Here is a 26311-nt window from a genome sequence, read left to right on the forward strand (position 1 = left end):
TCACTATTTTTGGCTAAATATTGAAACTAACATTATACTCAATCATGTGAAACTGCAATATCATGTTTAATGCATTMTCTTTGAGTGGTAGGAGTATGTTACAAATGACTGGCAGCTGTTACCGCACCAAATTGTAGCACAATGTATGTAAAATTCACCACTGTATTGCCATTTTTGTGTAGTTGAAAAGCTGTGGTGGCCATCTTGAATTCAGCTGATCGTGTTGCCTAGCAATGGAGAAAACTGATATTGTGGGAAAAAAAGTTGCTCCAAATGTTTCAAATTTCAATTATCAAACAATCAACATGTCTGAGACATGGAATAACAATGTCATCTAGCTTAAAGACTATTAATCGTTCATTAATGTGCATTATTTTAAGTGAATTAACGTAAACAGATGAATTATTTTTGCCATTGTCGTACTGCACCAACAGTGCTTTTCCACACATTTGACAAAAAATGTCAACTTGTTTTTGAAGAGGTGTCACGTCTTAGAAAAATAACTAAATAAGCGGTGCACTGCACCTCAGAGATGTTTGTGAGTCCAGATACTGTAAGGCCTCAGGCCCCTCAATAGAAATGGACCCTTTGTAATGAGTGAAAAAAGTATATATGATGTATTCTGTCACTGTCAAATCAAAGTTAAATAAAAAAAAAGTTTTTAAAAATGTGTGCCACGGGGAATTTCCTTGGCTGACAAAGTGTTGAATTGTGATCAGTCTTGATACAAACAAATATACACACAGCTCACATATATTGCATTGTTTTACGCAATATAATATCTGAGATATGAAAAGAAAGAAAAATATATATATAACTTGTCGTTGTTTATTGTTTTTCCCACAATCCTTTGTGCATTAAAAAGCCTGGGTCACGTGGTTTTATCACCGAGGCGGAAATGAAAGTTCTGTAGCGACMACGGCGGAGCACAGCTGACAAAGGTAGGGAAATAATCTCATTCGCGCGTCCGTTTCTGACATGTCAGTACATACAACGTCCGCTGGTGTGGAAAACGCTGTTCTAAACACAGCTCTGGTTGCTCTCTGGTGTTTAGATCAGGTTTTATGGCCATGTCCTTACGTAAAACCCCGCTAGAGATCGCTGGCTAGGTTAGCTTCTGTGTCAAGTTAAGAACAGAACGGAGGCATATGTGTTTCTTTCAAAATAAATTGAATAGTTTTWAATTTATATGTATTTTGAAAACAAATAAAGAAAACATTTCTTATTGTTCTAACCTGTTACGTGTATAAGTATTTTTCTTTCTTTTACATTTTTTAATCAATTCATTGTGAATGTAATCTGATGCTCTCCTAATTTTTGAACATCTCATTGGATGTTTTAACCTATAGTTAATATTACGCCAGTGTTTTTTGTCATTTTACGCATAGAACGAAAAATGTTGAAAGTTACTGCCCGAGTTGCTCATGTTTTTAGTTTTCTTTAGAAATAGTAAAAATAGTATGCGAGAAACAGGGTTTAGATGAGTTTTATTTTGAAAATAATATCCGGAAATATATGCTTTCTTAGCATTGACTTGGCTGTTGTCTAAAATTTCCTCAATCATCTTCCGTGTTTGTGTTTTGTACATATTTACCTGTCAAGGGTATTTAATAGGGAGACAATCTGTTTAGCAGAAACAAAACAAGCATTTGTTTAATTTAAATACGCTAGCACTAAAACACTGTTTATTTAAGCAGTCGTTCGTTGTTTTACATTGTAAAATGATGCTACGCGCTGTTGTGATGGCTCTTGTCTGATCGTATGATGCTTTGAGACAGACTTCAAGTGGCTTTTTAGTTGGAAACTACCAAACTATTTCCCCTGATTACGACCAAGACACATCAAAGTTGGCATGTAACCCAGGTTTCTGCGTGGTTTCTGATTGCACTGCAGTAACCTTGATACAATAACATGTACAGTTTTGTTGTAATATCTGAAATCACTCTTTTATATTTTGCTTACTTTTCAGAGTTCACGTTCCTCTGAAAATTGTTAGATAAAGGACAGGACTTAAAACAAATGAGTAAAAAAAGCATTCAAAGTATAAAATTAAAAGACCTCCAGAAAGAAGAACAGAATGCTCAAAATATGTTTAAAATGTACAAAGTTTCACTATAAAAAAACAGAAAGTGGCTGAAGACTTCTGTATGAGACAGTTGCACATAAGATTTATTCAAATTTATTCAACAACCAGTTCAGAGTTTTAAATAGAATTGCGTACCAAGGACAGCATCCTTGGAGAGGTCATCTCTGCTGTGCATTGCAGTTTWCTTTTCACCAAATGCTGCAGAGTATCTCTGACTTTGCTCAAGGTGATGCTGAGAGGACTTGGCTCTCTCTACCTCTGATGGGGAGAACAAACCTCTGCTGAGTGACATTAATTAGATGATGCTGCTGAGCTCAATGCAGACTTGACTTTTATTTGTGGCATTCTAATGTTGAAATCAGTGATAACATCAGAAGGTGTTGAGCGATGATGCACTCTTATGTTTTAAACTGCCCAATATGATCAAATGAATCCAGTAAAGTAAAGCCCCACATTACTACTTTGTAACAGCTTCTACCTTATATTACAGTGACGTGGGCAGATTCTGTACATATTTTCAAATGTACTGATTTCTGTCTGGATATATTTATTTCTTCTATCACTTCTCAAAGCACCCTTCCTTGTTTGTTGGTGTAATTTAGTAAGGTAATGTGTCTTGTTGCAATATTTTATCACAGCAATCACTGCTGTCAGCTTTTATATTTTTATCCTTAAAGGTTTTTGGTGAACTCTGTCCCCTGGTTTAATTGTCAAAGGTTTGTAAATAGCGATGCTTAGATGATAGGAAGCAAAGAGGACTATGATTTTTGTTACTTTAACTTGTCCTTAAGGTTTTCCTTTTATTTTTATTTTTTTGCTTTGTTTTCCATACATGTTTGAAATAAACTAAACTAAACTAAAGGTACTTTTCTTTGCAGTTATGGCAGGTTTACAGGATACTTATTGCTTGGGATAAGGAATCTGTAAAACAATGCAGGGAACACCAATCACTGAAGACTTTTAAATCATTGACTGATTGACACATGTCTCTGTGGTTGTTCAGTAACTAAATCACCCTGCAGAAAGGTGGATAAAATCTCTGTGCATGAAGCAGGAAGTGTGTTTTGCAATTTTTTTTGTATTTGTTGTGTTACAGAGCTGTGATGCCATGGCAGCTGCCAGTGTGACCAGACCTGGCAGTGCCCAAACCACTGAAAAGTCCCAGTTAATCCTGAAAGGTAAGGCTTTTTGTCATCTCTCCAGACTGACCATACATACAGTGAGAAAAATGTGCGAAGCAAACCAGTTTCATTATTATTAATCTGTTTTGACGTTTAGTTTATTAATATTTAAAATAATTCTGGAATCATGACACAAACACCCAAAATATGACACTTGGGTGGTGTAAGTTTAACAAAAAAACTGTTAAAAGACTTTAACAGTAAAAAAAAAAAAAAACATCTGCTAGTTTTACTTGTGTTGTTTACATGTGCACATGTTTCCCATGTAGCTCTTTTAACTTCTTTTTAACTACATAGCCATGGACTCTGAACTTGTGCTTTACTGTCATTTTAATTATACATGGTTATTCACATAGTATTCTGTTTCTTGTTTTTACAATGTCCACACAACAAGATTTTTTTATTATGAGAGTAAAGTCATAATATTATGAGAAAAAAGTCTTCATCTTATGACATGTCCATTTTCCATTCCTGATATTTTCTCATTTCCTCCTTATTTTCCTCACGCCTGCTGTGGACAGTCATGTGTGTCTCTGTGTGTATGAAGTGGTCTGCAATGACTTTTGGGTCACTGTTAGTGTAATATATGCTTTCATCTAAATTACCTGACGACTATCTGACAGTGCAGCCATTAATTACAGTACGGCTTCAGTTTATCATATAGTCGTTTGCACAATCGTTTCAAAATCCTGCTACTGATAATTTGATGCTAATGTGCTAAAAGATAATTTATTTTAACAAATCGTAAAGAACAACTTCACAAGTTGCTCAACTGTCCTCAGTTTAATGCAGTGTTTAGACTGCTTTTTCCGTAAAGGTTTCTGTAATATTATGACTTTTATGCTTTGACTTTATTTTCAGAATATGACTTTATTCTCGTAATATTACAACTTTTTTCTCGTAATATTATGAGTTTATTCTCATAATAAAAAAATCTTGTTGTGTGGCCCTAATACTCCGTCGTATGTTTGTGAGGGTTTTTGCAAGTGAAAACAATGATTGCTGCAGCAAGCTGTGGCACATCCTGTGCAGCCTGGATCCCCTCCAGCAGCAACATTTCTGATAGAATAACCATAACTGACAACAGTGCAAACATTTAAAAAAACTAAGCTTGCATGAACTTCTTTGAGATTTCTGAGATTGGAGTTATTTTAAATTATCTTCGGTTATGGTCCCTCAGTGACTAGACCTTAGCTTATCAATCCTTTTTTTTAACTAAAAAGGCTTGAGAAAAATAACTAATAGTAATGCAGTCAAGCATTCCAGTGTAATTTGATAAAGATCAAATCAGCTCTGACTCACCTCATCATTTACAGACCTGCCCTCAACCCCTTTGGATCTTGTCTTCATCTCCTCCCACCTCCTCTCACACTCTTAAAGGCTACTTCATTTCTTCCATCTGGCTCTCTTCCGTCTTTTTGTCATTTCCATCTGTTCTAACAGAAAACTGCAATGAGTCATTATCATATTGCTTCACCCAGTTCACTTGTAATGTCTTTATCATCACTTATGTATCTAAATATTGGACAAATGGACAAATTCCTCAGCTTTACGAATATGTTACTCTAACAGTACTAAAACATGCGGCAATAATCTTTTGAGAATGTGCAAAATAATTCAAAAGCACCGAGGCTGCATACATTATATCCTACTTACAGAAATCTCAGTAGGGCTAAGACGACATAAAATTGACCTAGAAAATTTCCTGAACTAGACACTCGAAAACGTTCAAGTGTCAGGATAGTCGAACAGTTTTTGTGTACAATGTAGGWTTTTAAAGAGTATTTTAGCTTTGTTTTTGATTAATTAATAAAAACATAGCTTAAAATGTCACATATGGTTTTTGTTTTGAAGTTTTGTTAACCTAATTTGAAGACCTAAGGGTTTGTCTACTTTTCGCTATAACGGTAAAAGTAATATGTCACATTTTCTTTCTTCCACAAGAGGGCCATGTTTGCATTTGTGTGATAGCTCACACAGCCACACAGAATGTGCATATTTTATATCTATATTCTGAGCAAACTGCGACACAAAATGCATAAAAAACACATTCTGGGGCAAAATATTCTCCAAACTCTCAGAAAACTTGGTCTCTGTTTGAGAATCCTCCAACAGTGGCCTTCTGAGCCCTGATCTAAATCCTGTTGAACACATGAAATGAGCTGAAATGTGCTGTCTGGAGAAGGAATCCTTCAAACCTAAGGATGGAGTAGTTTCCTCAGCAGGAGTGGGCCAGAATACCAGTCAAAAGGTGCAGGAGTCTCACAAAATGCTACAGAAATCACTTCATTACTGCGATTGCTTCAAATCGTTATACAACAAAATATTAAATTAAAGGGTACTACTATTTTTGTCAAATACACTTTCGTTATTTTTTGAAACAATTCTGTTGAACCAGAATTTAAAAAGCAATGATTTTTATTAGTTGATTTTTTAAATTACTTTCGTTTCAAATTATTTCAGTGACCACTGTGGGCTTTTTTTCTTTCTATAATAAAAGGGTACAAACACTTTTATCTGATTTTTTTTTCTTTGCTGTACTAAAGGCATAAATTTAAAAAAAAGTCTTGGTTAAAATATAAAATATATAAAGAGTGGTTGAATCGGTTAATTTTATTTGCAATACACACAATCTGCAGATATGTTAGTATAAAAACCAGTAGAGGGAGTTTAATTCACACTAAATTATCCAGTGTTAAATAAAACACAATTTTTATGATCCAGACATTTTAATATGCTCCTTAACCGCTGGTGTGTGTGTGTGTGTGTGTGTGTGTGCGTGCGTGCGTGCATGTGTGTGTGTGTGTGTGTGTGTGTGTGCGTGCGTGCGTGCATGTGTGCAGTGGTGTCAGCGAAGCCCCAGTCTCCAAAACTGCCGAATCGTCACTCTCGACTCAGCTCGTTTGTTGAGGTGACTGCCGACGGTCTGACGAGTGAAACCAAAAAAACAGGCAAACGCACTGGACACCTGGAGCTGCAGTGGAACGAGGACCTCACCCTGTGAGAGCAACACACACACATGCTCACACAGTCATAAAAACAAGTCTTTTAATAGTTGTATTTTAGMACATAAAATGAACAAGCGTTGGAGATTGGTACAGAAAACACCATTGTAATAATTTTTGCTCCTTTTTAGATAATKGTCAAGTTTTTTTAAGGTGTAGAAATTTAGTTTAATGAACTCTTACACTAAAAATTTAACATGAACAGAACTAAAGTTAAACTATTATGTACTAATATTTTTTTAGTAGATCGTGTGTTAATAACTGGTTCGGTTGATTGAGTGTGTTCACGTTGTTTTGTGTTCTGCAGTAACGTCACGCCTCAGAGTCATCTGGATTTAAAGTTGTGGAGCTGCCACACTTTGAGAAAGGAGCTACTGGGCAGCGCTACCATAGACCTGCTGGACACACTGCGCACGCACGATGGCAAAAGTAAGAAACGGCTCAAACTGGAGGAAAAAAAGGTGCATAGCATTGTTAGTGTAGRTTTTCAGTCATCCAGGACATGGACATCCTATATGCTTGGATAAAATCCAACAAGACTTCTTTTTTTATTGTTTTTTTGAAGACATTTCYCCTCTCATTTGTCAAATCCGAGTATGAGTTGGTATAATGATATATTGATATTTTTAAGTTAGTTCAAGTATCTTGGAATCTTGCTTATGAGTGATGGTAGGATGAAGTGAGATCAACATATTGAGGGCGTTGTCAGTCTGTCGTGGTCAAAGTCTCTCATTACTGGTTCATCTACGTTTCACCAGTCATGACAAAATGAATAAGATCTCTGATCCAAGCAGCTGAAATGGATTCCTCTGYAGGGTGGCCAGGTTTTAGCTGGAAGTAGATCTGTKGCTCCTCTGCATTAAAAGGAGTCCGTTGAGGTGGTTCATGCATATGATTAGGACGCCTCTTGATCGCCTCCCTTTGGAGGTTTTCTTGGCACGTCCCACTGGGAGAGACCCCAGTGCAGACCCAGAACTCGCTGGAGAGATTTTGTATCGTCTCTGGCCTGGGAACAGTTGGTAGAGTTGGAGATTCCTGCTGGGGGAAGTTTGTCTGGGGTTTTTCTTGTGGACCTGTTGTCTCCATTACCTAACCATGGATAAGTGGCAAGAAATGAATAGAAAGAAGCTTTAATTTGGTCAATTGCACTAAAACACTTAAGGTTACATGAGTCACTAATGCACTTTTTCATCTTGTTAGTTATTTATTTTATTATTTAGAATTGTTTTCTTGAGGCTACAGTTGTTTGATTCCAATACATTTTTCCATGAATTCCCCTGTTAATTATTTTTCCTATTTTTAACTACATGTTTAAGGAATCTTTAAGCACAACCTTTTGAGATTTTTTTTTTGGCCCCATAAAGTTTGTCAAAAAATGGTTCACTGCTTATGGAAGTAATTAGCTTCATCCTGAAGCTCCATGTGTATATCTGTTCCTGTACTCTTTAGTAAGAGGGTTCCAGGTTTTTGTTGGAAAAGCTCTTGTTCCAGCTTTTAGGAGTTTCATCAGTGAACTTAGTAGTTTTGTTTGTTTGCCAGATCTGATCCTCCAGCGACATCTTTTCTACAGTCACAGGATGTGTGTTCTGACATGGTTTAGGAAATGAAAAACCACTGTTATAAAATCGCTCACCAACTGAAACAATCTCTGCAACGGTTCTCCAAAAAGCTGCTTCTGCCTTTTTGCTCAGTTAATTCCAGGTGGTGAGGTATTTCTGTTTTTGTACGGTCAGGGAACGTTGTTTATTCTAACAGTTAGCAAGGGATCTGACTTCTACACCTCGCTCAGATCAAACCAAAAGGAACAGGAGTCATATTTTATTGTATAAAAATGCCTTTAGATTTTAAATAGTTAATAGAATTTCTAATGAATAAATTATAATAAAACTCTTGGTAAAATTGATTTAGACCTACAATTCCTTCATTGCTGTGAGTTTGTGATGCTTTCCAGGTTCAAAGTAGCCTGGCCCTTGCCTTCCTACAGTTCCGCACAATTCTAGTTTCCCTTCACTGCTCTGTCTGGGATTTCTCCCATAGACAAGGATTTCTTCGGGAGAATTTTCATCCGGGCCAATCAGAGAACAAAACGTCGATTTTCTGCGCATTGTCTGCTAGTTAGTTTAGCTATGGCAGTGGAGGAAGTGAATGAAGCCAGTCCGTGTTGATAAGGCTTCCAGATTAAAATAAATTTGTCTGACAAAGCAGCAGCTCTCATTTACAGTTATCTCGTTCGGCTCGGTACTTCTCTCCTCTCAGTAGGGTTGTTTACAGCRCACGCGATTTCCGGTTAGCTTCTTAGCTTAGCCTCCTTCACAGCAACATACGTCGCGGCCAACCGACCCAATCATTTTAAACTTCAGCAGAGGCCACGCCTCCAGAAAGAATCGCTTCTCTATAGCCGCAAGTCCAGACCCTCGTATGAAGCAAAGTGAAGGACAAGGGTCTGGTTTTTACCGGGCTAGGTTGAAAGCAAAACAAAACAAAACAAAAAAAAAATGCCCAATTTCCCAACATGACTCGTCTCTCTCACCGCACAACTTTCTCCACTCCTCAATCACTCATCGTTTTCTCTTTGTGTCTGTCTAATCTTCCTCCCTCTAGTGGAGAACGTCCAGCTGAGTCTGGTGCTGCAGACGGAGAACAAAGGCTCAGTTGTAGCAGGAGGGGAGCTTAACGTCTGTCTGGACGGCATGGTTGTTGATCTGGGCTCGTTGCCCAATGGCAGCACAGCAGCAGACAGTGAGTCCTGCCTCTACCACACACACAGCTTCAGCTTCACCTACTTAGAACTGTGAGGTTAATAACAGAACTGTGGACAGAAGCACTTCGGGAAGCGTCCACACCACAGACATTTCCAAAACCCAAACACAGCGGAGCTATAATGTGAAAAATCTTCAAATTCAGGCCAGTGATTTTTTTTTATAATTGACCAGTGTAATTTCTGTTTAATAACAGGAAATTAAAAAAAACTTAGATATTTAAGTGTTGAGTACTATTTAAAAAAAACTGCTTTACAAACGGTGTGTTAATGCAGTTATTTGACAAACTAAACAAAAAATAACCAAAGAAGAACCTGTTCAGAATAATAACAACAAAAACACAACTATTATACTGTGAAATATTGTACAGGCAAATCACAGATCAAAATTTTAAAGCAATTTTTGTTRAGAAGTAATGTTAAAGTCTAGTTTATATTCTGTAATAAACACTTCTGAAGTCTGATCTGTGATAAAACAGCAAATTATTTTTGTATCTCATCCTATATGGAAGTATGTGATGAGTATTTATTTTAAATACCACAACTTGTTTTTCATCTTTTTGTTTTTGTTATGGTTGTTATTGATTTGTTTCCACCCCAACCAAGTGTATGCTTTAAGGACAAATTAATAACTTTAACGTTTTTTAACTAATAGATGTAATTTTCAAATAAGATTTTACAGATGCTACAGCTTTRTTTTTCCATGTTCAGCTGTTGGTTAATGTGAAAGCTTATCCAAAGAGAGCATGCATGTGGATAGATCAATGCACAAGTGTATTGCTTAAGTTTTTAAGTAATTTGTTTTTCACTCCACAGCAAAATAGAGTTTATTCTCTTACAAAAACCTATCATTATTCGTTTGGTTCATCAGACCTTCTCACATCAGAAATTTTAGTTAAACTGAGCWGAGGAAACTTAAGGTAACTTTTAAGTTTGACTTGACTTTTGTTTTACCATTCAGWGAGATAAAGACAGTTCCTAAATGTGTTAGATCAGCAGAATGGACTTCTTTTTGAAATTCTATTTTAACTACAGTGAATGTGCATCTTATGGTGATTTTTGTCAGTAATTTCAGTTTTTCTGCTGCATTCACACCCACCAGCAGTTAAGACTAGTCTATACATGAGTTGTTTTTTATTTCAGCAAAGCCTGGACTTTAGCAGAGAGTTTGGCTGATGTTTAAATGGTGTGTCAGAAGTTCTTCTGATGTGCCAACAATAACATGYCAAAATATACTGTAAAAGTAACTTGATACCAACAGAACATACTTAATGTGTACAGCTGCAGCCTTTCTACCTTGTWTTCACAGAACTTAAACATCAACATGGGAAAATACTTAAACCTCACATTAAAGTGAGTTTCCCAGACTAACTCACAAGAAAAAAGTTTTCAAAGCCTTCAATCAGTCAACAGCATTKTCCATTTCCAGGTACCTCACTAACATTTTACCAGCCTCTACGGTTTGGAAGCAAATACTAACTAATACTCTGTTCGAGCTGCACCTAAAACGTGTGGCCAAGTCCATGCAGCATGYACACACTACTTTTCATTTAGCTTCACATAGAGACTGCAGTATGTCCTGCTGAATGAACACTGGGCCAGCAGCGTGGGCTGGTGTCTGCCACAACATGGTCGTATAAATATGTCTCTTTGTGAACATTTAAACATTAAAAGGACTTGTGCATGTATGTATTCTGTTGCGTCATATGTCTGAACAAGGATGGAGTAATAAATCTGTAAAGATGAATCTCACCACAGGTTTTTATAGATGGCATGTGAAAGTAAATGAATTATTTTTAAAGGGACTGTGTGTAACCATTATTGACATCTAGTGGTCACGTTGGAGATGGCAATTGTCTTAAATTCTAWATAACTAACTTTCATCTAAATGCCAGATAAGTAGTAATACAGAGTTTGATGTTCTATATCTTCAGTCTGTATTTTTAATCCTGTCAAAAACAGTATTGTTGTTTTATACTTTAGTTTTATTCCTCTTCTTCTCTGAGCCGTACTCTTGCTCTGATGCTGCTTTGACGGCTGTTTTCTGGCTCTTCTCCTGTGTAGAATGACCTGCCAAACAAATAAATATGAAAAATCTTTAGGTAATAAAAAATATATTTTTCAAAGTAATAAATTGCAAGTTTAAAAAAAAGACTAATTCGTTTTTACACACTATAGCTTTGAGTTAATAACAGTAATTGGTCTTGTATATTTTCAGCACATGTATCATTAATGGTTTGAAATGAGRGAGTGTGTTTAGTTTATCTTAGCATACGTTTTGACAGAAGCAAGCTAAATGTTTTCTTCTCCTTTTCTTGTCCCAGTTTCAGACATTGATCATCTGGTTAAATTCTTAGTGTAAAATTAAATCAACCTGTTTTTTAAAAAGGAAAAAAAAACATGACTCGCGATGTGAGGAAATGAGAAGAGTAACGAGTCATTAAAATGCAGTTAAAATCTGTGCCTGTAGATTCAGCGTGTGCACAGGTTAAATTTCTGTGAATGAATCACTCCCACCCCCACATTATTCTTTTTTTTTTTCCATGTTCTGCTGTTTGGAGTCTCTCCGCTCACATAATCACAGACATCAGGAGCGACTTTGTCTAATTTGTTTCTAAGAATTGCGTAATTGAGCCTCATTGCTTGCAGCTCAGCAGTACAATTGCCTCCTGTGATCCCAAAGGTGTGTGTGTGTGTGTGTGTTGGGGGGGTTTCCTCTCCTGACTTGCATGAATGACAGAGGTCATGAGCGTGTGTGTGTGTGTGTGTGATTGTATGAGGGGGAGAAGAGATAAATGAACACAGAGCTGAAGTGTTGAGGCACTTGTCTTTATATGTTTTGTGGTTTTATGCGTGTGCGTGGAGATGTGTATGTACACGTGTTTTACATTTTGTGATGTGTGTGCATGCGTGCAGGCATATGTGACCTGAATGAATAAAGTGCATAAAGGCAGGAGTGTGTTCCCTTCTGCTGGTGTCAAGGCACTCTGTGTTCTCATTCTGAAAGTCACTCTGTTCGTTCAGATTTAACCTTTTTTTTCTGACAGCTTTTATGACACAAACACTTAAAAACACACACTCGTGCACATGGTCAGCCTTATAAACAAGCCCTTACACTGAAAGATGGTAGAAACAGAAGCCAGAGCAGAAAGATTTTAATTCTGGAAATACTGGTGCAAACCGACTGATTCTCACATATTCAAACTTCCTTTTCCACAGAAGCAGGAGCCACATTCGACCACAGCACAGACACACACTCAGACCATCAGCCCAATGAGTAACGCACACACACACACACACACACTTTCCCGAAATTTCACATAAGTTTTGCTCAGATGTTTCTGTAGGTATACGCTCTTTTATGCGCTCACACGGACACACACCAGACCAGTAATTAGGCCCGATCCGTTTCAAGGGTGGGGGTGATGGCCTCAGTTAGCGGGCCATGACACAATGGTTTCTCCTCAAGGCCGCTGTTTATTTTTCTGTGTCCACTGGGTCTGCACACAAGAAGCTCTTTCATGGCCACAAAACAGAACTCTGTGTGTGCGTGTTTATGCAAAAGAGCCTGYAGAAGCGTACCTGTTTGCTTTACTTTAGATAGCTGGATGCACTGTACGTGTGTAAACATGAACACCGTTTGAGGCACCCACCTCCGGTATGAGCGCCTTTCTCGCTGGATGACGGTGTGTTTTTGCACGTAAAGGAGAAAGTTAGTGTTAATGAAAAACATGTTGCAGACCTGTGGTTTTCAGTCACAGTTGGGACCGTAAGTCACACATTCCCTCACACCGGTAAGACCGCACGCCGCTACACACACAAACCAGCACAGACTAATAGTACACACCAGGATGAATGGTCTGCGTTAAACCACTAACAGTATTTCCACTGCCACATGTGTTAAGGCTGTGTGGACTTTATTATTTTTTTATGAACGTGAAGTGGTCCAAGCCTCCGTGTGATCATTTTCTCATCCTCGACAGCTGTGAGGAAGACGAGTAAACCCTGAACTGTTCAAGGAGACAGTAAATCCTCTCAGGAGAGACTGGAACTGATGCTGGTTTTAAGGAAAATTATTTTGTTGCTTAAAGCCTCTCCTAGTGTTATTAAAAACCTTTTTTTTTTGTCTTTAGAAGTCTCTCTCTCTCTCTCTCTCTCTCTCTCTCTCTCTCTCTCTCTCTCTCTCTCTCTCTCTCTACTGTAAACTCCCCTCTTTTTATGTGTTTTTACTACACTGACAGCAGAGAGATGACAAGAATGGATGAAAAGAGAAAAAAATATAATGAACATGTTGCTACAAAAATCCCAGAAAACACTCAGCGCTGCCTATAACATCACATCTAAACAAAATTAAATGTGATGTATGTTTTTCTTCCAYTTTACGAGCTACAGAGCAGCTGACAGACACTTTTAAAAAATGATTAAAAATCATCAGGCTTTAAACCTCCAGGGTTACTTTGATTTTAAGGCCTAAATAAAAGAAAAGAATACTGCTGACAGCAATTTGGGGATGACKTATGGTATATAGTTTTCGTAGCTCTAATGTAAATTTTGCTCACAACCATAGCCTAAGGATAAAGCTTGAGTAATGATTTACTGAAACTTTTTATTCTGACTTTGTGCTTGCTAATACTAGTTTGTCAAACTCCCATCAGCCTTGAGGCCTTGAAGCATATACATTTTATAATATAAAAATTATATTATTTTCAAATAGATATACATTGATGTCTTTACACATTTTTACAAAACATTGTACTTGGTGAAATCTGCTTAAGCATACTGGTTTTTATTTTTGTTTTCTTATGCTGTTTTTAGCTACAGTTCTACTTTTAGCTACCCTTTTGGTACTTGTAGCTTCTAACATCCATTTTGCTACTGTTGCTTTACATGTAACATTTTCTTACATTTAGCTTAAAGTTATTCTTTTGCTGTTTTTGGCATCTAACTATCCCCTTACTACTTTTATTTTTGGCTAGCCTTCTGCTACTTTTCCACAAACATTTTACAATATTCAGCTTTTTTGCTGTATTTTACCAGCATTTTACTACTTTCAGCTTTTAACTCATCTAGTGCTGTGTCCCTTTTTAGCTAATGTTTTGGTTCTTTTAGCTTTATCAGATTAGCTTTTAGCTTCTCTTTCTTAATTTAACACAATTTACTCCAGGTTGATGGACTAAATGTTATAACTTATAGTATTTTGCATTCATGTTTGTTTATTCAAGAGGTGATGTGTTTGTGTTACAGAGATACTTCAGTCTGACAGACCCAATCTGAGGAGGACACAGAGTGAGGAAACCCCTAGTCCTGGATCACACAATAGGTCTGAACATACAGAGTTAAATTCAGACATTTTTTACTCTCTGAAGACAAAATACAGGGAAAATGCAATTTCAGAGTATGCTATTTTTAATGTTTTAGAGTGCTGTCGTGTTCCCTTTTTTAAATAATTAAAAGAAATATCACATTTTTGTTTTATTTTGTTTGGGAATTGAAAGTTTAAGGTTTGTACTAAGATGCTTGAATTAGTTATCTGAATTTGTGCGTATTCTAYAGATAACCAACAAACACTATGCAAAAGGGAAATTCTCCCACTATTTCAAGTTTCATGTCTGCCAAGAGATAGTTCTAAATAGCTACACATGTCTGAGAATGAGCTGAAATCTTTGCCAGCTTTTATTACCATAATCACAGACAAAAAATATTGCTTTTCAGGCATCATAATCCATGACCGTTTTTCATATCGCTGGTTTCAAAACTCTGCAGACCTTGTGGTATTATAATAAGAATAATAGCACAAAAATAAAGTTGAGAAACCYTTTTCTATAATTTTGTTTGCAGAGCATTTATGTAAAAAATGAACTCAAGACGTAACTGTATGAAAAATAAATGGAAGAAAGAAAAGAAAAGACTCAAATTAACGAGTCCAGTGCCAGTTTGGTCAACAGAAGCATTACGCAGAGTGCTAGCATGTTATTCCCCGCTGAGTGTGGTTTCAGACGCTGCTCTCGCTGGCTTGAATTGTAGTGGGATAATAAATAGTGGAGCAGGCTGCATTTATTTCAAAGCTTTGCTGTGGGAGTGCACAAGGTCAGATGGTATTTCCTTCTGAGCGATGTGGGGGGGCATTACTCGCAGTTCAGCCAAGAGCTCAAACCGCTGCTGTCAYGGAGAAGCAGTGAGCAGCTTCATATTGTGCAGGAGCACATGTCTCCAACTGACGCATGTTTTTAAGCTTCGATAAGCACCCACACAAATAAATTCTTTGACAGTGACATACAAATACAGTGTCAAGGATGAATTGTTGCATCCTTTTTCTTTGTGGCACGTGACCAGCAAAATCCCGAATCTGGTTTTCTTCGTGGCTGACGAAGCACAGCTGCCACATTCCTCAACCTTGGAGCAGAAAGTCAACATGTATGAAAGTTCTCAACGTTAAAGCAAAGTTATATTTAGCTCTGGGGAAATATGAAGGTGTCCAAAAGGAAARGTAGCCAACATTGACACCTCTTGATTGTGTTTCGGTGTGCTGGTTTGCTGGTGATCATATTTGCACCTGCACACCAGCCTTGGGTCAGAAACAACAGTTGGTATTAGAGTAGAGAAAAATAAACCTCTACATYTTGATGTGGAGGTTGATTCTGTTGTTGCTTTCCTTGTTTCTTCTTTTCATTTTCTTTCATCTTCTCACCTAACATGTTTTCATTTGCAGAAACAACAGACATTCAATGGGGGGTCCACAGGGAGACTCTTTGGGGGGATCCAGAGAGGGATCTCTGACCAATGGGAACCTTACTGAGGAGCAGATCCCGGGGACCGGCTCATCTGGTCGACATCAATCCTCAAAAAGCCATAGCAGCCCTGTAAACATTGCAGGTGAGGAGTCTGCTCACCTCTTCACTAAGTTTTCTAMATTTTAAACTTAATAATCTATATAGAAATGATCCAAATGAGGTTGATTTTTATGTTATTGCAGTGAGACATTGTTTGTTGTCTGGTGAAATCTCAAAAGTTGTACTATTTTAGAAACATAAATGCAAAGGATTCATTTTTGGTGGTAAATATGATTACATCTTGCTTTTTTTTATTCTGTATTATAAAACATTTCCTTGCATTCCTGTCTTCTTCTCCACTGCACTAGACAAAGTTGAGTTGACACCTAATGGGGTGGAGAGCGGTCATGGAGTCGTGGCTCGTCAGACACCTCCTCCATCCTCCCCGTCGGGCCGATCTCCAGCTGCCAACAGCAGCAGCAACAGCAGTAGCCCCTCTCCTGGTCAGGATGCTCTGGCTCCAGCCACAGTTATGGAGCCCAGTCCCAGTGCCACCTCCGGTACGGAGCAGGCATGCAACAACACAGCAGAGTCCACCACAGACTCACTCCCGGCAGGGTAAGAATCACATCAGCAGCTCACTTTTCTGAGGGTTGCMGTTTAAAATATTCAAAGTTTCATACAGAATTATTTTTTAAAAGATAACTCAGGAATGGCATTTCAGAGTTTTCAAACTGATACTTTTAGATTATAGTGATGTACAGTCCTACCATTGCGTCTTATGGGTCTACAGCTAGAAAAGCAACAAATGAGCAGCAAGCACAAACCTTTTTACATTTAGTTAAATAATGCAAGAAGTGACTCATTAGAAAATGCTACAAGAAAATCAGGTTTAATACAAAAAAACATAAGAAAAAAGCAGTATTTCACAGAACAAACACTTTACATACATTTTTAAGGTATTTTATTGCTGGGTTCTCACCTAAATTATCTTTATCAACAAACATTTTGTCTTGCCTTTTGCCTTGAAACAGTAGTTTGACTAAAACAGCTTGGTTTCAGCATACATTTACACCAAATCTTGCATGATGCCTAAGTTCTACTAAGTCTGGTCACTCAGGGAAATGTATTGAGTCAAATATGATGGTTAGTTTTTGTTCTCATGCTGGACTGAATTAAAAGTTACTTATGTGAAGATGGTTGTAAAGTTAGTTTTTTATCCAGGTGAGGGAATAATTGTCAGAGAAATAATGTAAATGAAAAAAATTAATTACTACATTTTGTTATAATTTTTAATTATACAATATTACCATGACTAAAGTGTGGCTTATAGTATTTCAATATATTATCACATATTTTAATTAAGCTCCAAAACTATTGTTATAATAAATGCATTTGGTCATATCACTCATCCCTACACTCAGTTTAAATGTAATTTTGGTGATGTAGCTTATTTATGTTCCAACAAAACGTGCTACAGTTTTTGGGACCTMTACATATACGTAGTCAGACATAGCTATGCAATTTCATTGGGCACATAAATATGTCACAAATATTTAAATTAAACTGTGAGAAAAACGTGATTCCATTCATACTAAAACTTTTCATTTCCTTTATATTGTTCAAATAGTAGTAAAACTAGGGTGTGTGGCTTTTTGTAGCTGTAAATAATGTTTTAGGTGTTCCACGGAAACTGCCAGCAACCTTTAATGTGACGTCAAAATAGCYTTTCAAGGCTGCACAACATGCAGAGCAATAATATTTAAAGGCAGGAGTAAATGATGTTACATTTCACCTGAATCTAATTTTATATGATGGTTTATGTTGTAAAATAATAATTCACAAACCTGGTATACTATCAGGGAAACCAGTGATTTTATTTTGTATTGTTAAAAATGATTGTTTACAGACTAGATGGGAGAAAATGAGTTGTAGACACAGTTAGATTGATTTATTTTCTCCTTCTCTTTTTCAGTTCTTCAGCTTTAATAGGGTGAATTAAGGCAAAGAAAAACTCCCAGAAATGGCTAGTAAAGTTAAATGAGATGTACCAAATAACACTTACTACCCAATAACCTAAGTGAGTAATTACAGGTGATTAGGACAGATTTAGACAGCTAGAGTGTTAATACTCCAATGCTCCTCCCTRTTCATGTTAATGTACAATCATTATATAACAAGCAGATAATGTGAGGCACTTCCTGTCCTCTCAGAATAATTATATTTACTTGTGTTGAATGTGAAATCTTAGATGGTTTTTGTGACGTGTTCAGTGTTTGAGTAAACGTGTGTGTTTGTCTCTGCGTGCAGCTGGGAGCAGCGGGTTTTACCTCACGGCAGAGTGTACTACGTCGACCACAACACCAAAACCACAACTTGGGAGAGACCACTGCCACCAGGGTATGCCCGTTACAATTTTTCATTTGTTTTTTGTTTGTTTATTTTCTGTTGACACATTGATTATTTTGACTGCAATTAGCTTGGACAAGATTAAACTGTGATGGTTGACATTTGATTTTAAAAATCAGGTGGTCATGTCTTTCATAGTTGTCCTCATTCAGGAAGTTCCTGCTTTACGGGTGGTACCAAAATAGATCTAATGTCAARTATGTTGTTAGAGATAATATTTGGTCTATCTTAAAAAAAAACTCATGAATCCATTTTTTGATGGAGAGTGTATTTAGTTTCATACATTTTTATTATAAATGTGAGTGAAGTGGGGGTGTTCTATAGAAACTCCACATGAGGGTTAGCTGACTGACTTTAAGAAGTTCTGTCTGCAGGAAGGCAAGCATATGAAGTGAACTGATATGTTTGACTTTCATTAAAAAAATACCCAATTTGAAGCTTTTAAAAACTAACAGTAGCTGATAAACAAGTGGTGGACTGAAAATGGTGGGATTTGTTTTTGAGTTTCTAATCCAAAAGCCAAGTACAAAAATATATATATATGTGAGTAACTATTTGGATCACAAGATGTAGTAAATTTACAAATCCTGCACCTTCTGTGCAAGAAATTCTTATTTATTGTGTATAAAAATGGGCAGAGTGATGTAAAATAAATTACTGCTTTGGTTGGGGTGGGCAACAAAATAATTCTCTGGCATATTTACACACATTACAGTGAGACTAGTCCCCAATCGAGCRGTTTGATTGTTGCTAAGCCGGCACCAGAACACTCCTCCTCGAGCACTTGGACTTGCCAGGGTTCAGCCCCTTCATGACATTTTTACTTGGCCTGATTATTTATTGATTTTCACAGTGTGTGTGACAGAGAGGAAAAAAAGGGCCCGTTTTTAGGAAAAGGTCTCTCTCTCACACGCTCACACACACACACACACACACACACCCCTCCCTCTTTCTCTTCAAACTTCTACCCCCCATCTCAGTTTTTCCATACAAGGAACAGGAGTGTTGGGGCCCGGAGAACAAAAGTCCTTTCTTAGTGCCACATGTACCTCCATCCACCACTGTGCTGGCTGCCATGGCCCTTCAGAGGATCAATTAGCAAGCTAATACTGGGCTAACGCTCCAGATGTACACACCAGGAACTGTTTAGAGGCAGAGTGGGGGTWGATGGGCAATTGAGGTTTGGAAACTGAAATAATGAAAGCCATCCAAAGCTAGGACAGGGAGAACTTATGAGTTACWATCGTTTTAATCAAATGTTCTGTTGCGCATAAATGCATCACAAACACAACCGCTCTGGTTTTTGGGTTTCTCGGAGTTAGTAAACATTTTTTCCTGCAGTTACAGGAACTTCAGAAAAAATATTGAAGCCGTCTTCACGTCAAGCTGTGCTCRTGAGCCTGTCACAAAACCAGCCCAACACAATATTTCAATTCCATTACATCATTTTTATCACAAGATTGTTTAGACAAACAATAGTTATGAGATTGTAAAGCTACATTTTGTGGTTATATTAAGTACTACTTTTCAAAGCATAAAATTATTACATTTTAACTAAACTATGACTTCTCTGATGTCCTGAGTAGAAAAGAAAGGCCAACCTAGAACTGAAGCWCTTCTGCCAAACCAAAGTGTAGCAGTGATTTTCTAAGACGAAATGAGCAGAGTAAAGAAAAGAGCTGTTTCTTTTTGTAGGACTCAATCAAAGCTGTGATCAGTAATCAGGAGCTGTGGTTTAAAGTGGCTGTGGTGTTTCTGCACAACAGTCACTTTTTCTGTTTTGTTTGATGCAGAGTCGCTGAACAAATCCAAGTTCTACTAATCAGAGCTGTCAGGATACGGCCTCAAACCATCAGATATTTGTGTTGAAATTCAATTTGTCTTTCTCTAGAACGTCTCTCAAGAAWATGCTTTTTATTTCTGTAATACATTAAGGCACAACGTATAGTATTCTTCTTTTTTCCTATGTAAACTTGTCTTTAATCAGTTAAGTAAATGATGTTCTGTGGTGCAACAAAAGATCTGATGATTCCAGTAAATGCCTCTTTCAAATGTGCATTTATATCAGTTCGAAATAAATCAAACTGAAAAGTAAATCCATCAGTGCTACTGGTCATAAATCAAGAACAAGGCTGAGATGCCATGCAGGTTTAACATCTCTGAGAGTTTGAAACACAAAAACACATTTGAATTTAGTGAAATAGATGAATTAAGTCCTGTGTCATAGCACTCCTGTTAATGTGAACTGCCAAGTCTTTTTGCACCAAAAATGAGTATTTATGCAAAAGTAATGTTTAAAAAATGTTTAAATCACTCACTGCATTCTGAGAGCTCACACCGACTCACAGGACTTCAGTTCTGTCCAGATATTTTCTGCCACAAGACAACTCYGCAAGCTGCTGTACCTCAATACAGAGAGATGGCACCAGGGTGGATTCTCAGGGTTGTGGTTGACCAATTTCTAAAAAGCATGACCTTTAAAAAAATGTGAAAATAAGGCATATTTTTGACTGGACTGTGGGAGTTAAAGGAAAGCTGAGAGCTGACAACATGTGCAGTTTGGTGAAATACTCATTGCAACACTTTAACTGTAGCAGATTTTTATCGAGCACCACCAAAAGCAAAGTGGGAGTGAAAATTGCCCATTTGTGTGTTCAGTTGTGACCTTAATTTTCTCTTTTGACAAAAGAAAAGCTATGGTCGACTCAGAGCTGAAGCTATTAATACCGTGGTCATTTTTTTGGGTATGAATCGGTTCCAGGCAATAACGTCAGGCTCTGAAGACAAAAGCCATTAGCGTGGGTTTGGTGTTGTTTCGTCCAGTTTAAAAATAGCAGGAATATGTTTCATAGAAGATGTCTAAAAACACAGCTGCTCCTCTGTAGCATGTAGTTTAAAATAAAAAAAAGTTTTACTGTAGTATACAAGTTATTTTTAAAATTGTTTCTGGATACAATTTAGTATATGTGACAACAGCTGAAACAAAGTAAAGTGATTTGTTGTTGTTATTTATTAATGCTCTGACRTTCTGCAGAAAACGGTTCCTTCTTTTTATCTTTAATGTTTAGAGGAGTTTTTTAAGCTACGATGCAACTTTATTCAAACTTTCACTTGCGACATGTCATTTTGCTTAGTTTGTATCATCCTACAAATAAGACAGGCTCGTAGAGTAATGAGTAGAGCATCCAGAAAGGATTGCAGACAGACTTTGAGCTTAAACTGGCAGTTCTTGGTTTTGTAAGATTAGACTTGTAGTTCCAAGAAAGAAATGAAGTGGATCGCTAATGACACGACTGGTACAAAGATATAATCAGATAAATAACTGCATACAGAACCAGCAGGCCACTGTGGGCTCTATGATTTTTCTCTGGCTCCAGTAAATAAGTAGCTAGTGTCAATAATAAAAGAGAAGAAACTGAGTTTGAGCTGAGTTTGTAAGAAGCACAGAGACATAGTGGCCAAAGAGGCATTCTATCACCCAAATAACTCTGTTTATAATTATCCAYACTGCTCAAGTGTCCTTCACTAAGATATAGAAGCGTTCCAGTCCCAAGGGTGCTGTTGAATAATAAGTTCAAAATGTTCAGTGTCARAAACATCCGAATTGTTGTATTTTGCACGAATGCAAACTTCGATGACAAAAATTTAATTTTTCTTGTGAAGTTTCTGTTTTAAACAGGTTTTTTTGTCACTATGTATTTTTTTCCCTCTGTTAGCTTGATAATAAAGGCATATACCCTTAAGTACTAAAGTAGAAGCTAAATTTTCAGGTATTTTGAGGTACACATTCACATCTTCTCCTGCACACCGAAAGCACAGTGTGTGTGTGCGCGTGCGTGCGTGCGTGCGTGCTTGCATGAATGGCTTTGATGCAACAAAAGTGAATCTGTTCAGAGGTCTTGAACCACTGGGAAGGTCATACAAACTAGAAGCCTGTCTTCACAGTCCAACTGAGACTGGAACTGTGAGTTTAAGTGAGCTCCTCTGTGCAGTATGTTTTACTCCACCTCAAATAGTGACTAAATTACAGCTGTACAGAAATATTATTTTCCCCAAAACTTCATTTATGAAAGGTTAAAGGCAGAAGTGTATAGTACCTGAGTACATTTACTTGGTTGCAGTTCTTAAATCCTGTTTTGAGGATTTGTAATTTTAGTAGTTTTTTAAGTCGTAATTTTTAGCAAAGTAATTTTCTCTTAAGGTATTTTTACTTGTACGTGGCTCTTTCTTTCAAGTACTTTATATACCTCTGCTGATGCAGATTTCTGAAGCTTGCTGATATCTGCAGTGTTTTTGTTTTGTTTTTGTCAGTAAACGGAAGTTGATGCTTGTTTCTCCTCTAAATTCTGCAGAGCTTAAGTCAGAGATATGAGAATAGCAGCAGACAAGCAGTCAGTCTTGGTGTGCGCCGGGAACCGGTCTCTGTGTGAGGGTGGGGGGTGGCGGGGGTGTTCGTGACCTTTCTTTATGTGAGCATGTGTTTGTGTTTCTGTGTTGATATCTCAACTCATGTCCAGACCTCCTGTCTCTGGGGGAAATTAGGATATGGTGAACAAATGCACACTGTTGTACATGGCTATTGTCAATGAAAAATGTATATTCTTATTTTTCTCATCTTCATCACTGATGGCTGGCTGTTGCTTAGGAAGTTTAGGCAATAGTAATGGCAAATTAATATGTCAAGCCCTGTACATTGTATGTTGTGATAGAAACGACTCATCCCACAGGTGTGTGTTTTTTTTTCTGTGGAAAAAGCTCACCATGTAAGAACACAATACAAGCCTTGAATGATAGAAAAAAGTGAAACATGTCTCAAACTTTAGTAAATGCTACAGGATCCCTTCCCTTCCTTTTCCTTTCTTGGCTATCACTCATTTATAGCCTCTTCTTAATGGATTCTTTCCTTTTCTTGCCCTTGTTTCTTTTTCCTTCTCTCCATAAATCAGTGCTATTATCGTCAACTTTTTGATAGAACCACCCACTCTTCACATGCTTAATAAAAATGTTGTTGAAAGCTGCAGCTTTTTTCACTCCCACCTTGTTTCTGTGTGCCCCTCAAACAACCTCCAGCTGGGAGAAGCGTGTGGACCAGCGGGGCAGATTCTACTACGTGGACCACAACACCAGAACCACGACGTGGCAGAGGCCCACGGCCGAGTCTGTGCGCAACTATCAGCAATGGCAAAGCCAGCGCAGCCAGCTGCAGGGTGCCATGCACCAGTTCAGCCAGCGCTTCCTCTACCAGGTACTCCAGGCTTTTGCTGGCTCACATGTAGACTGCACAAAAAATTTAGTCTAGTTAAGCTAAAGACAGCGAGGAATTAATGCTCACTTTGAAACTTCAATAATCAATTAGCACTCTCTTGCAAAAAATGGGGGTAGGACTAATAAATAAAGGCGAAGGTTCAAATTAGGATTCAGCTATAGGGATATTGTTTCCTTCAACATCTGTACCTCATACCTAGGATGGAATCTAATTTAAGCATAAACAATAGAGGGAAAAAAACAGATTTCCTATAAGAACCATACTTGTGTTCAGGGTTGACAGCAAAACTTTCAAAATTTCCTGTAAAGTATTTAACTTTGTTTTCAGTTGAGCTGGTTTGAGTTGAAGCGTGGAAAACTCTAAACAACAGCAACGTGTGTGCTTTACCTCCAAGACAATGTGCRTCACATTTTCAGTTTATTTCAGCACCACATGTGAAGGTCTGTCAGAGGTTGTTGGCTGTAGAGGGAGAAAAAAAAACGTGTTCATTGTGATTTTTCACTGGAGTCAGTTGGGGTTTGTCTGACTCTCTTACAGTCGCCTTCTTTTCAGTTAAGCTGCCAAGGTCAGACTGCAGCCAGATTGAAACAACAGAGCTTTTTCAAGGACCATTAGTAAAAACCAGTCTTAAAACTTATACAGGCTTCAATAAAATTACCCCACCCTGCTCTTTATGGCGAGTGATTTAGTTTTTATTAAATTTGTGTGTCCACGTCTTTGTTCTTTCTGTCTTTCCTGCATTTCAAGGCTGTTTCTGTGTGCATCCRGGTGTAAAGTTATTTTATGTTTGTCCTTTACAGAAGGCTTGTCCTTGGTTTAATGTTTAACCCAATCCATTCGTTCAAAAATTATCTTCTTTTAATCTTTTAGTCTTCAATAGTGCTTTGAAATTCTTTTAATTCTCTGCCTCACTTTTATGTGTACACTTCACCCCAACACTGTCTTCATAGACCATTTGTTTGAAAAATGTATAATAATTGAAGAAACTAAAATGGTTATTACAGCACTCAGACTTCTTTCTTTCCTATTCCCTTGTTTCCTCCCTCCTTCAGCCTGTGTGTGTGAAAAAAGCCAAGAGGCAGGTCTTGTTGATTGTACACTGCTCTGTCTTGGAATGTCCACATTGCTGATAGCGGTGACTATTTATGGCCCCAGTGTGTGTGAACAAGGAAACAACGCACAAAAAGCCTCATAGCTTTTCTGTGAACGCGACAGCATGTTTGAGTGCCTGACTGACGCTTCCACAGCCATTCCTCCCCATCACTCGGAGGGGTTTGTGGGTGAACTTGTGATGATCAAATATTGTAAATTTTAAATTTAAGGCTGTATGAATGTTAACTTTACAGTGAATACACCATGAAAACATTGTCACTCAGCTTTTTTTTTCTTTTTGTGGTTATGTTGATGTAGTACCTTGGTGTTTGACTTCATTTGTTCGTAATGTTGAGAACAGGCGTGACATTTTTATTGTAAAGCACATGACTGCCAAAGGAGACCAGGGCATTTGTGTAAGAGACACCTGAATAGAGAACTGTGTAAAGTCTCGAGTCAGGCGTAATTTCCTTAGATTTTTCTTCCAAGTAGCCATTTTTTATAATATCTTAAAATTGTCTGGTTGAGTTTTTCTCTGAGCTCTCTGTAGGTCTTTCAAATGTTTTATTAGGAGTTTGGCTGCATTTGTACTAATTTTCTGTTCAGCTTCTGTCCATTTTAAAATGAATATCACTTACATCACTTAACTCTGACCTATGATTCATTCAAGCATAAAAAGGCTCCTAAACTCAAATGATTAACCAGTGTTGTTTGACACATATCTTAACAAAGAACTAATTTTAAATTGGGTTTTTAGGCATGTTTGAGCAGAAAACGGTTTATTTCCATTTAGGCAAGTTTATTAAAAATGTCAGCTAAGTAGCACTACAAAAAATAAAAAATAAAACTTGGCATACAGGAGGATCAACTAAAGGATAATATTTCTGTCAGGCCTTGTTCTGTCTATATTAGACATGACTTTCAGATCCTCTTCTAGAGACAGGTTTGCTAAACCTGACATTTCTTCTTTTGTCTTCGATTTTCCCACTTTCCTCAGTTTTTAAATACTGCACAATATACTGCGATGGTCTAAGATTGGAACAGAAAATGTGTGAAAAAAGCAGCCAACTGGTTGAGAAGAACTTTAAAAGACCTTTAGAAATCCTGAAATCATGTATTTTCTATACTTTTTACTTTGTGACACTTTTATTGCCTGAGCACCTTAATGTGGAACTAATTACGACATTAATCATGAAAACCTTGACCAATGTAGATTTAGTTTTTGCTGAGATAGAGGTCCAAATGTGTGTTTGCAGAGTAATTGCTGCTTGTTAGAAGGGCAGACTTAAAGTCATTAACTGCTGTTTTCATCTCTCCTCTATTTCCTCCCCCTCCGCTAGTTTTCTCTTCCTTTTCTTGTAGTTGTGCACTTTCTTTTAAACCTTCCCCATTGTTTTGGTGCCTCTTCAGAATCCCTTCAGATTTCTGTTTCCTGGTTTGTGTTACTCTGACATGTCTTTGTTTTATTCAGGCTCACATCAGATATCCTTTTTTTCTACCTTATTTTATTATGTGTCTTCCACACTTGATTTGCTCTGTGAATTTAGCTTTCACACACCCTTCACTTTTCCCCAGTTTCCTACTCCCTCACCTCCTCCTCTCCTCCAATTATAACCTTCAGTCTATTTCTGCAAGAACAAGGGTTCCTTAACAGCAGCACCTGAATCAACCCTGTGTTTTATCACTCTCAGAAAACACACACGTCCACACTGCCTGTGTGCACACAACTTGTCAGCGCTCACAT

The 26311-nt window shown here is 37.5% G+C and overlaps 1 protein-coding gene across 2 annotated transcripts in view; it reads left to right on the plus strand.

Moving 5' to 3' along the window:
* The first annotated feature begins 849 nt into the window (after window positions 1-849).
* Window positions 850-26311, plus strand: part of wwp2 (WW domain containing E3 ubiquitin protein ligase 2) — a 41854-nt gene continuing 16392 nt past the window's right edge. For both annotated transcript variants that reach the window (XM_014033528.1, XM_014033537.1), the window contains exons 1-10: window positions 850-941; window positions 3183-3264; window positions 6111-6267; window positions 6580-6701; window positions 8874-9011; window positions 14275-14350; window positions 15740-15903; window positions 16169-16418; window positions 18111-18200; window positions 23280-23454. In XM_014033528.1, the coding sequence (XP_013888982.1) occupies window positions 3195-3264; window positions 6111-6267; window positions 6580-6701; window positions 8874-9011; window positions 14275-14350; window positions 15740-15903; window positions 16169-16418; window positions 18111-18200; window positions 23280-23454 (1242 nt within the window). In that variant the 5' untranslated portion in view covers window positions 850-941; window positions 3183-3194. The remainder of the gene's footprint in view (window positions 942-3182; window positions 3265-6110; window positions 6268-6579; window positions 6702-8873; window positions 9012-14274; window positions 14351-15739; window positions 15904-16168; window positions 16419-18110; window positions 18201-23279; window positions 23455-26311) is intronic.

This window comes from Austrofundulus limnaeus, unplaced genomic scaffold (assembly GCF_001266775.1).
Source record: "Austrofundulus limnaeus strain Quisiro unplaced genomic scaffold, Austrofundulus_limnaeus-1.0 Scaffold7, whole genome shotgun sequence".
Classification (NCBI taxonomy): Eukaryota; Metazoa; Chordata; class Actinopteri; order Cyprinodontiformes; family Rivulidae; genus Austrofundulus; species Austrofundulus limnaeus.